At 37.6% G+C, this 14664-nt stretch overlaps 4 protein-coding genes across 4 annotated transcripts; 1 reads left to right on the top strand and 3 right to left on the bottom strand.

The window, feature by feature from the left end:
• Positions 1-3621: 3621 nt before the first annotated feature.
• AK88_04760 (uncharacterized protein) lies at positions 3622-6414 on the bottom strand (the record flags this gene model as incomplete). The annotated part of the gene is made up of 1 exon (XM_012482368.1): positions 3622-6414. The coding sequence occupies one exon, from the start codon at positions 6412-6414 to the stop codon at positions 3622-3624; it is 2793 nt and encodes a 930-aa protein (XP_012337791.1).
• Positions 6415-6908: 494 nt separating this feature from the next.
• AK88_04759 (uncharacterized protein) lies at positions 6909-8625 on the top strand (the record flags this gene model as incomplete). The annotated part of the gene is made up of 2 exons (XM_012482367.1): positions 6909-7160; positions 7705-8625. 2 exons carry the CDS (start codon positions 6909-6911, stop codon positions 8623-8625), a joined length of 1173 nt encoding a protein of 390 aa, XP_012337790.1.
• A 701-nt stretch (positions 8626-9326) lies between these two features.
• AK88_04758 (superoxide dismutase [Fe]) lies at positions 9327-9923 on the bottom strand (the record flags this gene model as incomplete). Its single annotated transcript, XM_012482366.1, has 1 exon — positions 9327-9923. One exon carries the CDS (start codon positions 9921-9923, stop codon positions 9327-9329), a length of 597 nt encoding a protein of 198 aa, XP_012337789.1.
• Positions 9924-11844: 1921 nt separating this feature from the next.
• AK88_04757 (uncharacterized protein) lies at positions 11845-12888 on the bottom strand (the record flags this gene model as incomplete). Its single annotated transcript, XM_012482365.1, has 1 exon — positions 11845-12888. The coding sequence occupies one exon, from the start codon at positions 12886-12888 to the stop codon at positions 11845-11847; it is 1044 nt and encodes a 347-aa protein (XP_012337788.1).
• Between the last annotated feature and the right edge of the window lie 1776 nt (positions 12889-14664).

Below are 14664 nucleotides of genomic sequence, written 5' to 3'. Positions count from 1 at the left end.
AAAGGAGAAGCGAAACCGCTGTGGCAAAAAAAAAAAAAAAATGAACACAACTCTCATGCATGAACATTCACACGATGGTAAACAACTAATGAATTGGTAAAAAAACAATGTCGTACTTGTTGATAATGATAAAGGAGAAGGGGTAGGTTGGGGCTAGATTATGTGGCATAACATGTTCCACAAATGGGCGTACAACACGAATGCATGAATGCCGTGTGCGGAGGAACTCGTGCGCAAATGTGCATGTAACAAACTGCTTGCACGTGTGCAGGGGATCTCCCTACGTATCCTATATGGCGCATTCGCTTGCAATGTTGTAGGCCCAAGTATATGCACACATAAGGGACAATGCACGTAACGCGTGTGCCTACTGGTTCACTACAACTGGGAATACGACGACGACAAGGGCAACGCAGCGAAGACACCCACAAAGGCGTTAACTTGGATATACATATATGTACGGCTTAGTGCGTGTATACATATGTCGCGCTCGTTTCACCCCCCTTTTGTATTCATTGTTGATTTCGAGTTAGCTGTTTTTTTTTTTTTTTTTTTTTCTACTAGCGTTGATAAATCGCTTTTTCATTCACATCCTTGCTGTTCATAATCACACTACACTGGTGGTTTTCCTTCTCCTTTTCTATAAGTTCTTTTTTCTCTCGTAATTTTTCTCGTTCTGATTCCCCTTTTTATATCACGCTATTTTTTTTTTTTCTCTCTCTGTTTGCGTGCTTCATTTATTTTTAGCGCAACCCATGTTTAACTTAAAGTGAAGGAGATTCACCATACGGGCGGCACAAACGTATAAACACGCACAGGTAATTCACACGGGGGATAGGAAACTCACGCTGGGGGGTACACTCATAGCAGCGCGAACATTCCATACATCCGTAGGCACAGCCGCAGCCCAAATGTACAAAAGAAAAAACAGTATATATATATAAGAAGTACAATCTGGCGATATACAAATGGAGCACAAAAAACATCTACGCTGGCGATGGCACATGAACTTCTTATTTTTCTTCTTCGCTTGCTGCGAAATTTTAAAGCTACATATGGATGTGAGAAAAAAAAAAAAAAGAAAAAAAGAAAATGTACTATGTACATGTATAAATATGCATATGGAAGATTAAACATGTATACATGTACGGCGCATACGCATATATAAAACGCATATGTGCATATATAAAATATATAATACATAATATATGTATACATGTGCCAGTTTGCGGATTATATATATAATTATATATATATATATGAATTTTTTTCACAGCTAAAAGTTTGCAAAAATTGTGCCCGTACTTTTGTATGTGCTATGCGAGGTGTATGTGCGCCATGTCGGCGGGCACAAAAAAAAAGTACGTGTACTCGCAAGTGCTGCTTGTTCGCCTTCGGTCCCAGGGGGGGTAGCGCCGCGTATGCTTTCCAAAGGTATTATTTATTTGCCCACAGCAGTGCGCTCATGTACGCGGTAATGAGTTACTTATAGCGATGATAACCTCAGAATATAAATATATATTCTCGTGGGTATTGCTCATATATGCATATTTAGCGTATACCCATTTTAATTCCTTAACGTTGCGCACTAGGTATTTTTTTTGTTTTTGTGGTATTTTCCCTTAATCGTTTTTTCTTTCGTTCGCAGCGCCTTCTTTGTTGTTCATATCCCCCCACTTTTAAATGTTATATTTTTTTATTTGAAATAATTTGGATGAACCAAACACATCGTTGCGTATGCACCCACTTTGATTATATTTATATGTACATATGTACGCGCGCATGTAGCATTAAAAATACGTATGCGCCTTTTATGTATTTATCTTAGTAATTAATAATCACAAAGCCCTGGCAAAAAGAATAAAAAAAAAAAAAAAATTACCAATACAGGGGTGTATACTGCTATATAATATGCTGCTGCAATGTGATGTATTATAGTACGTGTGCTGCAATGGTTGCAATATATACGCATAGGAGCAGGTGAAAAAAAAAACAAATATGACACAATAAAGGATGCAAAGGGGAATGTGTTATGGGTATGTCTATACAAATCGACAAACTGCTTCCAAACACTTGTACGTGTACGCAAGGCATACCCCATATGTTCATAAACCATGTTACTATACGTGGTGCCTACTTGTGCTTTTTTTTGTCTGTATATTTGTGAACCCCCTTTTGGCATACTTTTTGTCCTTCCAATATGTTTTCACATAAAGGGGTAGGATTAAAATAAAAAAAAAAAAAAAAAACGAACAATCGCAAACGACTATATGCCCATCATCCATGCAGAGGTGGGTACAATTCCCCCAATGTGCATAACAATATGTATGTGCGCCATTGTGTGATTCCCTTTGGAGTTAATTTTTTTAAAAATTATCTAACACGCAATTAAGCCTTTTCCAGGGAATACACATTTTTTATGCCAGAACCTCAAATGCATATAATGGTATGCGCTCCTGTATGTGTATAACACGGATGGATGTGCAACAATTATTTTTTCCACCCCTCCCGACCTTCGTAAAATGAAACGCAAAAATGCAACAACTGTAGCATCTGAGTGAGTCTGGTAAAGATAAGCACAAGAATGATTTCCATTCCGTTATGTGCGCTTATAATTTCCATGTAGCCCTTTTTCCCTTTGTCGCTATTTTGATGCCCAAGCGCAAATCATGACAACAGCAATGCCCACGCCGGCGTGTATTTGCCTGTCGGCACATGTGCAGAGAAAAACATAAGCCATGCGTACAACATCACTGCGTACATTTAACATAATAAATCGAAATGAATACATAATTTTAAATAAAAAAGTATAACCCGCTTTGTGGTGTAGAAAAGGGTAAGCAGGACATGTCCCTTTTTACTTATAACAACCCCTGTTCTGATATATTTCATTTTTGTTCTCCCCTTCCCCCGCCTCTGTTTGTCTACTTTTAACGGGCGATGCGACACACTCTAACGCTTAAACAATTTCTAAAAAAAAAAAAAAATTTTTAAACATAAAAAAGGTATAAATAACGCGTAGCAGATTGAGAAGTACGTCAGCACATTTAATATGTCCCTAAAAATTGGACACATTCATACGAAAAAAAAAAAAAAGAAAAAAAAAGGACAAACTGGCAGCGCTACAGAGAATGATCAGATAAGATAGGCAGGATGCCTTCTTGTACAACATTCACTCTGCGCAGTCGAATTTGTCATGTGTTGCTTATTCCTACACGCGAATTTGTGGCAATAATGGAAAAGCACGTCTGTCTTGAATTCGAACTCAATATGTGAATAATAAAGGGAAATACGGTAGGGCATTCCACGTCAACTATTTATATGTACCCTTTTTTTTTTTTATGCATCCTTATCTATTTAAATCAGAATGCTCTCGTTATTACGGGATGTACCGCAGAGGGGTGTTCGCATATGTTAACACATCTCTATTGTGCGTGCCTGTGTGAATACGCTGAAACGAATATAGGGGCCTTAAATGCCCACTCAACGCAAAATTATTACGAAATGTGAGAGGACGCGCCCAAGCAGGTACTTCCCCTTCTAGGCCCACATCGATATGCAGTGGGACAGACGCAAAGGAGCATTGGGCAATATTGATACAACAGTTGGAGCCCCTCCCCTTCACAACTTTTCAACCTCCAAGAATTTCTTTATGTCCTCTAATTCGACTTGGTCCCTGTCTGGGTCTTCTTCATTCTCACCATCAACGCTGATTCCCTTTTTTATGAAATCTATAACTTCTTCGTCCTCATCGGAAGTGTAACTTTGCTCATTTAGCTCGCTCGCTTGATTTATGCTCTGCTGCTTGGACTCATCCATGGGGCCATGAAATGGGGCCCACTTTTCCCCCTCCTTTACGTTTTCGCCCTCACTTTGGCAGCTTCCTCCACGTTCTGCACCCCCCGAGGATGTGGAAATATGCCCTGATGCATGTGTATCAGATTGCGCCTCGCCCGATTTCTCCCCCTCCTCCATTTCCTTTTTCGCGCTCACGAACAAATAGTTTGCCGCATTTCGCCCGAAGGCGTAGAGAAAGCGAATTTTTTCCTCGTAGTCGTTGAGCTTGTTCCAATCGTGGTAACTCAGGGGGATAACCTTATATTTTTTTTTTTCAAGAATGGATCTCTTCAAATCAGAAGTAGACGTGGTCACCAAGGAATTTACGTAATAACTATATGGTCCTAAACACATAATGACCACGTTGGAGTCGGGTAGCATTATATCTGCACATATATGATTGATGTAAATATTTTTTAAATGACTTACATTTATTCTTGCTAGAATTTTGGACAATTCATTAATCCACCTTGCTCCATACTTGACTTGTTTTTTTTTTTTTTTAATTTCATATGTATCAATATAGTTATAAAACATTTTTATTTCTTTGGGGAATTTTGCAAAAGTTTCTGGGTAGTTATACTGTATATACTCACTTACATATTTCAGCTTTTCCACTTTGTGACTGCCCAGATGATCCTTCAGAGGGAGGACCAGATAGGTCAGCTTCAGGATCATATTTTCCGTGCAGGTGATTAGGCATGTGCACGAGAAGAGTAGAAGGACGAGGGACTGCAGGTCGAAGTGGGCCTTCCTCTCGTTCTTCTGAAGCGGTGTGTCGCGCACGCTTTCTCCTCGGACGCTGCCACTACTACTACTACTATTGCTCATCTGGAAGTTAGCGTCTTCTTGACGTCCCCTACCTGGGGGAAGAGAAACAAGGGACACGTCCCCCGCGTCTTGCGCACTACACATAGTAGCCACACCGTCAGGACTGTTTGGTGTAGACTGCCCCTGAGGGTACACTCCTCCAACAGGGGACACATTTTTTAAGGCGATATTTCTGCAAGACCCATCGATGAAAAGCTGCCTATCTAAATATGTATGAACAAATTGATACAAGTAATTATAAAATTTGGGATGACAAAATTTCAACTTTGCAAAAGAATGAATAACAAGAGCTAAATTATTTGGGCTGAATTGTTTTGCATATTTTTTGGCCCCTTTACTTAGGGATAATAAAACGTTACCCTCTCTGATGTCTAGCCTTGCTAAGGCTGATATGATAAGGCATAAATGTAAAGGGCTGGAAAAGTAATACCCATTTTGCAATTTCAAAATGCATTTTTTCCAAAACACTTTATGATATATATAAAAAAAAGCTAAAGAATTAGCAACCAGGGCTATATCTTGGGATGTCCACTTTTGCATATGTAAACAAAACTGATTGGTTAATAATTCCATAGTGTCATATTTTTTTATTTCTAATTTTTTAAAGCTATTTAGTAATAAGGCTAAAGCACAGGGGGTCAGGTCGTTTATCTTTTTCAGTAGTATAGAGCTTAGCAAATTTATTAGCCTCTTATCTCTATAGCCGATTTTTCCAAAACACCAAAATAGAATTACTATGTCGCTTGCGTCTAAATACCCTGATATGATAAATGTATTTTGCACGTATTTTTTCCACAGGTTTTCATCCCGCACGTGGTTTATGGACGCCTTGTAAATTTTTCTCATAATTTTTTTTTTATTTTGTTGATTTTGACTAGACACCTGTGAATCATATATGTCGTTCGTTGCCTCTGCTTGGGCGTCTGCGCTCGCGTGGGAACATGCACCCGAGGCAGACACGTCTGGCGTATCCCTTTTACCGTTGCTCATTTCCAGCTCATCAAAAAGGCCAATTGATTTCAGTTCTGATATGCTAAATCGATTTTCACACAAGTCGTTTTTCACTTGTATGTGATACTTTTTACTTACGTAACTATTTGTCACGGAAAAATTGATCAGGTGAATTTTTTTCTTGAGTGTCATTTTCTTATCCACAAAAATGTTGCTAAAGTTGTTTTGTAGCTGTTCTTGCGTTAGACTATTACTATACTGGTTATGTACACAATCAGTTTTACTTCCATTAGTGGGACTTTGCTTTCTTTCCTGAGAGGAATCCTCTCCTTGGACTTTCTCCACCTTTCCTTCTTTGCACATAATTCGTCTAAGGAGTATTTTCCTTTTAAGTCTCTTTATGAAAGTATCACGGTAATATTTGCCCGATTCTGTATCACTTTTTTTTTCGCTCTGTCCCCATTCTGTATAGCAGTCCGAATCAATCCCACCACGTGTGTTTATATTTGTAGCTCCATCTGTGGGGGGGCTTTTCCCTCCCACCTTCGCATTTATGCTATCCCCATTTTGTCCTTTTTTTTTCGTCCCCTTCTTCGGTTGTGGGGTTTTTAAATTATCGAAATGAAGAAGTTCTAAAAACTTTATTTGGTTCTCCCTGATATTGTCCACTTCTTTTTTCCGTTCCTCTTTTTTTTCAATTACCACCTGTTTGTAACTTATCGGGTCTTTAAATTTTCCCGTCCTTATGTACCTAGCCCTGCTTGCAATTAAACCGCCTGTCCGAAGAAAGCTCATGTTTGCAGCATGGTGCAGTCGTTGTAAACTGGAGGGGGGAAATTATACACTCGATATCACACAGAGAAGAGGTGGTTCTACCCCTTTAATTGTAACTTCTTCACCCTTAGGAATCGCTAGCCAAATGGTTCTCTTCCCATCTGCTTGCGCTTGCATAGGGTAAAGGTGACGAACGGCGGGGACAGACAAAGCTCACATGGGCACAATTATACCACTCTACATCCTCTTACGTGTTCAAGGAAAAGTGAAAAAAAAAAGTGCCAGCTTTTCAGAGGCTGGAATGCCTACACGAATGAGATCCGACTGAGGTGTAAAATGTTAGCACCCTTTCAGATGAGTTCCTCCACCACTTTTTTTTTTTTACGACTTCCGCATACTGTTCTGCGGATAATTTTTTTTGGAGCCACTTTGGGTGAAATTGCAAACAAGGGAATGCGTCCCGTTTGGGAAGATGAACTGAGCTAGCGCATAAGCTTATGGGGGGAAGTGCCAAAATGCATTTCTACATAAGTACCTACACGAATCTGTACAATGCCTACCTGTCGTGTAAGGCAACTCCACCTTCGACCATAGGGCGTGCTTTCAAAAAAAAGGGAGACGCACCACAAGCCTGTATGGTGAATATTGCACCTCCTGTAGTTGTGCCCTCTCCGCGGGTGCAGGTTCGCCCAAATGTGCGAAAGTCAAAAGTGCAGGAGCAGCAGCTAAACTTCAAAAACGACGGAGGAACACACCAACATAGCAACGTAGCAATACAGCTCGGGGGTTGACCCGGATCAGCACCATTACAAAAAAAAAGCAGAAAAAGAGAACAACAATGGTGTTGTGGAGATATTGCCCACGTAGCATCTACCATATGAAGGCCTCCAAAAGTGGAGTAAAATGAAACAAAAATAACATCCTAGAAGAGACCACAACAAAATTATTAAGGGTACCTCTATTTATTACTTGGTATTCTTCGTCCTTTGACATAACATTGTATGGTCCTAACAACACACTCACATTTTATCATTTGAAAAAGTTACATAAACATAAAGTACGGACGAACTACGCCAGGGAAAAAAAAAAAAAAAGTGTTACACGGAAAAATAGGCCCCTAACACACGTTTGACTGAACATAAAAGATACATCTAACAATTTGTATGTGTGAAAAGTGTACCACGTGGTAAGCGAAACAAAATGGTTCTGAATAAAGTGTACCTGCTCACCATCCTGGTGCTGTTTTACGTTTCCACCCTATGTGTGGAAGCAGGATGATCCAAACAGTTACACATAAAACTGCCAAATGAGGATGACGACTACTTGGGTAAATTAATTAACATTTCGAAGAAGATAACACAATACGCACAACACAATAAAGTTAAAATTGCAAAAGCGTTAGCAACATCGGTACTTTCAGCCTACTCACTTAATTGGGTATACCAGTCTGGTGTCACATTACAAAGGGACCCACACTACTCCCTGTTCGTCCCCGCCAACAGCTACATAAACAATGCCATTAGAAAGATTAAAAAAAATTATCAAGTGAAAAAATACACATTTAATGAGAACAAAATTTTCGAAAGGAATTTCCACAACAATTATGACCAATCAGAAATAGGACAAATATATGTTGTAAACAATATTGTCAATTTTTTAAATTTTTTACCTTACAAGTGGAAAAAAACATGTTCATACAATTTTTGTAAATATAAAGAATTTGAAAATGTGGAGAATCTTTTTGATTATATCAGAATAGGGATGCATGAAGGACCCATTTTGTTATTCCAGGGGAAATTAAAAAAACAGTATTGGATACATTTGCCACTAAAATATGAAATTGTGAAAGATGGGGATGATACTCTGTGCACACTTATATTTACTCCGTTACACAAATATTATTCTGATTATAATATCGAGATAAAACTGGTGAAGGAGAAGGAAACTGATAACGTAACTTTTATCACCTCTGTTAAGCACGCAAACAAAAATGATGAAAAGGGAAATTCCTTTTACATAAGTGTGGTTAAAAATATTGCCATGTATTTAACATATGATATTTTTGAAGGAATAAATAACAGTATCCATTTGGTGCACAGAAGGAATGCAAGCTGTAGAAAAACCATGCTTAACAGATCGGATGTTACGTTAAAAAGGAAAAAAAAAACAAATTTTCAGTTTGTCCTGTCGCCGGTCATCATGCCATGGAGTTTTAAAATGCGGCGAAGTTAATTAGCCCCTATGGTGGAAAAGATATTCCTATGCGATGCACACATGTGAGGAAAGCATGAAAATATTAAGCAGGAAGGACAAGTGTGCATCCGTTAAGCCGAGTTTTTTTTGTTTTTTTTCACCCTCTTTCCCCTTACTACCTAACACGTGCGTCAATTTTGTAAAGTCAGGAAAACGCCCAAGTTATGTCGTCATCCTTCATGCCCCCGTTTGAGTACAGTGAACGAATGAAGAATTATTCCAAAATCCTGAGCCAGAGGAAGGAATAGCTCTGATATGTTCACAAGTACAAAAATGGATTAACAATTGACATTTTGTTTGTCTTCATTTCATGTGCATATCATTTATGCCATTTTGTGCTGCGTCCCCTTTTTTTCTGCTGCCCACAACGGAAAACAGTCTGTTAATAAGCTATTTAAAACGCTTCAAAATTTGTTACAGAAAAGTTCCGTATTAACACACTTGTCTCACTACATATTACAAGAGAAAAAAAAAAAAATATATAATAAAGCATTCTTGACCACACGGGCAAAACATTTTCCAACAGGAAAAAAAAAAAAAAAAAAAAAGGAATAGTACACACAAATGTGTCGACATGCTACACACCCACAAATGTACAACCATTACGTCGTCTCACGCCATTCATTCATCCATTTCTTTCTTTTTTTTGTTTTTTTTTTTTTTTTGCCTGGCTCGTAAAATCACTTTTGTAATGCCTTCTTCAAATTTTCATTGGCAAAATTCCAATTGACTAAATTCCACCAGGCCTTCACGTAAGACGCTCGGTCATTACGATAATCAACATAGTAAGCATGTTCCCATATGTCGCATGTTAGGATAGGAATGCCTGTGTTATCCTTTATAGGGTTTCCAGCATCGTGCGTCTGCAAAATGACTAACTTGTTGTTATTGTTGAGAGCTAGCCAACCCCATCCTGATCCAAAGTGGCCACATAACACATTGGAAAATTCATTTTTGAAATTGTTAAAGGATCCAAAATCTTCCTGAATTTTTTCCTTAATTTCTCCATGCGGTTCCCCTCCACAGTTGGGTCCCATGGAGTCCCAGTAAAAACTGTGGTTCCATATTTGAGCGGCGTTGTTAAAAATTGCTCCCGAAGATTCCTTCACAATTTCCAACAACGATTTCGTGGCATAGGGTGTATCCTTAATTAGGCCATTCAATTTATTCACGTACCCAGCATGGTGCTTATTGTAATGGAAGTTCAGCGTCTCTTCACTTATATGGGGCGACAGGGCGTTCAAAGCGTACTTCAACTTGGGTAGAACAATTGCCATTTTGCTTCGGATGTCTTTAGTCCTCGCTACTATATGCGATTACGTGTTCGTCTGCGAGAGTACGACAAAAAGGTTCGTCTTTCAAGGCATGCGCATATGTAAGCATATGAACGTACGCGTACGCATGTATGTATATATATATGTATAAATGTGCTTGTGTGTGTGAGGCGGCGGATTACCTTTCGACGTAGTTGCCTTTCTTATATGAAAATTACCACGGGCGCTTCTAGCCAGTTAAACAGGCATGCTCAGGCGTGGGAAAAATGAAGTGCAAAAAAAAAAAAAAAAATGTGCAATTTTTGCTTAATCGTTAGGGAACAAAAAAACAGAAAAATTATACTTACGGATGCAGTTGTAAATGAAGATTAAAGTTGCGGCTAAGGGAAAAATTACATTTAAATATAAAAAGATGCAGTTATAAATATAGTTAAAAGCTTTTGTTAAAAATGAAATCCCTAATTAACATTAAAAATGGCTTGACATATCAATTTTTATTTTAACGCTATGGGCGAAATTAAAAGAGGCTAGTTGCTAAACTTTTATTTCTTCTTCATTTTGCGGCTTAACATTTGCCAGTTCAAATGCAGCAAAAAACTGTGCCAATATTTTTAAGCGTTACCATGTATCCACAAACGTGAAAGAATATATAGCGAAAAAAAAAAAAAAAAAAATCGATTTTAATGAAAAAATTTGCTTCATACTGTTTTATGTGCATAACCGTGGGGGGGACGATAAGTGGAAGTGTACACGTGAACAAATAGGAATGAGCATAGGTATATATATATATAAATATATAAGCATATGTTTATAATATACTTGTGCGCATCTGTTGTGGTTATATGTGTACGCTTGATGCTGCGTGAATGATTCATACGTACGCGGTATGCGTTTTTCCTGAGCGCATGCAATAGGTGAAAAATGCCCCCTGTTGGAAGATCACATATGGTAGGGTGTTACACGAATGTTTTTTTTTTTTTTTTTTTTCTTCGCGGCATGGCAACCATGGAGAGCGGAATAGTGGCCTTAACGAACTGATGACATACATAATTTCGTTATATTTGAATTTCATAACAATAAATTCTCCAAAGGGAGATTTATGTGCACATTTTTTTCTTTCCTTTATTCCCTGTTGCATGTGCAGAAAATGAAGTGGACCACTTAAATAAAAATTTAATTTATTTTTTTTTTTTTAGTGGAATAAAATGTGACTTTTAACATGCCATTTTAAAAAAACATTTCTATTGGCTCTTTTTATGACGAACAGGAAAATTGAAAAGAAAAACGAGCATTAAGGTTAAAACGTGCATTGCAACAAATCGTACTTACAACAGGTTCAACATACATATAGGTTGCTTTGTGGAAAAAAAAAGCACTAAACGCAGCAGCATAAAGCGAGTGACATGTAAAAATTCGGTGCCTGTTCCTGTTCTGCGTGGATTGTACATAGGTACATATACATATATACAAACCCACACACCGAATGTGCGTTTAAATTAAGTGCCGCGCGCGCTTGTAAATATATTTATGCGGATGTAAACAACCACAATGAGCGGGGAGAAAAGGCTTCCCATTTTGCCCCATAAAATCGGGAAGATATAAGTGTCCATAAACCATTTGACTGTACAATTCACATGAGTGGACAACTCATTTGTCGAATGCAAACTGGACAGGTACAAACGTGGAGAGGCTTAAATGTTCAGGCGGTTCGCATAAAAAGGGTATACCCCCTTGCACACAAATGAAGAAAACTTTTTATAAATATGATGTTTTAACAAAATTGTTACAAAGAAAAGGGAGGGAAAAAAGAATAAAAACAAAATGGAATCGTACGACGCGAAAAAAAAAGGACGTTGCATATATGCACTTCTTGAAACATCTGTTGGTGTGCTAATCCCATTTCGCACAAGCACTGCAACATTCCTTATGGACCAAATTTTCCCCTTTTACGCCTCACCTTTTTGCGTGGCTGGGCCACGGCGTGCAGAAGGCTACGACTAAAGCACACGTTTGATAAATTATTCAGAAGCATCCTTTCCTGTTTGGTCATTTTATCTTCGTTAATTGTAAAGTTTAAATAATTTAATTTTTTGACCTTTCCCAATGATGCAATAGTAGGCAGTTCGTACTTGTACTTACAATTCTCTCCGTTTATTTTCTTTTTACTTTTTTTTATGTAAGATCTATTGCCTCGTGGCTGTGCAGCATCGTAGCTGTGACACATGTCGAAATATATCGGATGGTCGTAAGTCTCATTTAACATTTTTTTTTTTTTTCTAAGTAGGATACTTTTTTTAAAAGCGCACTGCTTTTTTGGAGAAGAATTTTTCGATTTTGTTCGCTTTTTTCCTTGTCCTTTTTTATATAACATGCTAGAATGCTCACGTTCACTGTAACCATTTTTGTCATTTAGTGAAACATCCGCGTTGTTGAATTCGGCAGGGGCGTTAGGACCTGCAGCTTCAACATGACAATTATCCACATTGCGAGGTTTTGGGAGGTACCGTTTTTTTAATATTCCATCAGGAGGAAGCCTTCTCCGGGGTGCCTCCACAGCGTCGCCTGTTATAGTGGTGAGTTTTTGGGGCCCCTTCTTCTGTTCCCTTGATCGTTCTCGCATTTGCTCTCTCGATTTTTCGCCTCCTTGTAACAGTCGTTCTGGTTTGTGCCCCCTCTCTTCTTTCTGTTCGTCTTCTCCCTCTTGCTCAGTTTCTCCCGCTTCGCTCATCTTGTCTATCTCCGGACCAACATTCTCTTCCCAGTCCAAGTCCACCTCCCCTTGATTAACCCGTTCCAGCTTCCTTCCTATTCTATGCATAATTTTTTTCTCCTTTATTGGGCGCATGTGTCCCCTCTCTGTTGAAAAGTCCCCATAACCAGCATCATCACTTACTGGCGAGCTTTTCTTCTTACAATATTTAAAAACGCCGCTAAAGTATATTTCTCCCCTTCTTACAGTTTTGCTCATTTTTGTAAAAAAGAGAAAAAAAAATTCAAAAATTTACGTTTAAATGTGTTAAAAAAATTAACGATACGGTAGAAAACATATGCATCAATTGTGACACTAAATAGAAGAAAAAAAAAAAGGATATATATTTTCCTGTGTTGAGGTAAAGACAAATGTACATGCTAATTTCGTACATATAAAACGCATGACAACATTACTTGATGTTAAACATACAGAAAATAATTCTTAGAACAGAACAGTGAACCAAACTAAGGTGGAAACATGCATGTCTTTATTTAAATTGTAGAATGGTGTACACAATAGACATTTTCATTTTTTCCCGTTCATCCAATTATTAAAATATGGACCAAGGGAAAAACTTATGGGTTTATTAACCCCCGGATGTTAAATTGGGAGGTATAATTTTAATTATTTTAATATAATAGTGTTCGGAGCATTCTACAAACCCGAACAAACAGAATAACGCCCCTGCGATTTGATGTAGTAACCAGCTCCGCCGTTGAGCAGATAGGAGGTTAGACACCTTTTTAATGATGAAAAGGATTAAAAAAAAAAAAAAAAAAAAACTACGAAATGCACATATTAAATTTTAGGACAAACTCAAAATATGAACTGTATACTGCACATTACTACAGAATTCGAGGAAGAACAAAATGGTGCACGTACTGTTCCCCTGATTTCTGTCGCAGAAAGAGTTATATCCCCTTTGCCATATTCATGCATATTGTGGTACACATACACAAGCAAATGTTTAAAATATCCCGTCATAGAAAGGCTCAATTGAATGTACATATGCAGTCGTTGTAAACATGAAATAGGAATGATAAATTTACTTGTGCAATTCTGCTATGATATACTTCGCATAATAAAAAAAAAAAAATAAATGATAAATAAATGTTCTACAATCTTTTTCAAATTGCTTATATCAACGCAAGAAATGGGATATTAAAAAACATTCCAGCAAGATTGGAAAAATATAAATTGCAAAAAGAACAAAAGTCACCAGACGTGGTGCGTACATATTTTACAAAGTACATGTAGACAGAAAATAAAATTTAAAGAAATAGCATAAAAATGTGTACCTTTTGATGAATGATCCTTTCACATTTTTTATAACTATTTTATTCGTGCAAAATGAATATGTGCAACTTAAACAAGTTTTATCACATGACCATGTCGTCCAAGAAGGGATTCCTGTTGTTCCAAGAATAATTCTTACAACATAGGATGTAACAAACAAAAGGGATGAATATAATGAAAAAAAAAAACACCTTTAACTATGTAGAAACGTTGTAGACGTCCTCATAAAAACGTACTTATGCATTGCAGAGCGTTTTGAAGCTCACGTTTGTTTCACTTGCATGTTCACGCGCGTATACATATGAGCCCATGCACGCGTTGCCACAATATCATGCTCATTGTGCCACTTCACACACATAGACAAAAAAAAAGCAAAAAATTAAAAACCGATAAAACTAACAAAAACAATGTGTTGCGACGTAGCATTAACGGTCAAATGAGTGAAACACAATTTGTTCCTTCCCTTGAGCTTGTGTTAAGCGATCCCGAAAAGAATTATATCATGTACACACTTTTGATTGAGTCTTAAAATAACGTTTCTTCAACAAGCCAAAAGTAACAGGAATAATTCTTGTCATTTAAAAAAAAAAAAAAAAAAAAAAAAAAAAAAAAAAAACAGCCATTGAGTACCACTTTTAAGCATTAACTAGGGGTGTAAACATATACACACGTCAGGAAAAAAAAAAATAAAAACAG

Source organism: Plasmodium fragile, assembly GCF_000956335.1.
Source record: "Plasmodium fragile strain nilgiri unplaced genomic scaffold supercont1.75, whole genome shotgun sequence".
NCBI classification, from domain to species: Eukaryota; Apicomplexa; class Aconoidasida; order Haemosporida; family Plasmodiidae; genus Plasmodium; species Plasmodium fragile.
Note: the sequence above shows the minus strand (reverse complement) of the source record. Positions and strands in the feature narration are given on the sequence as shown.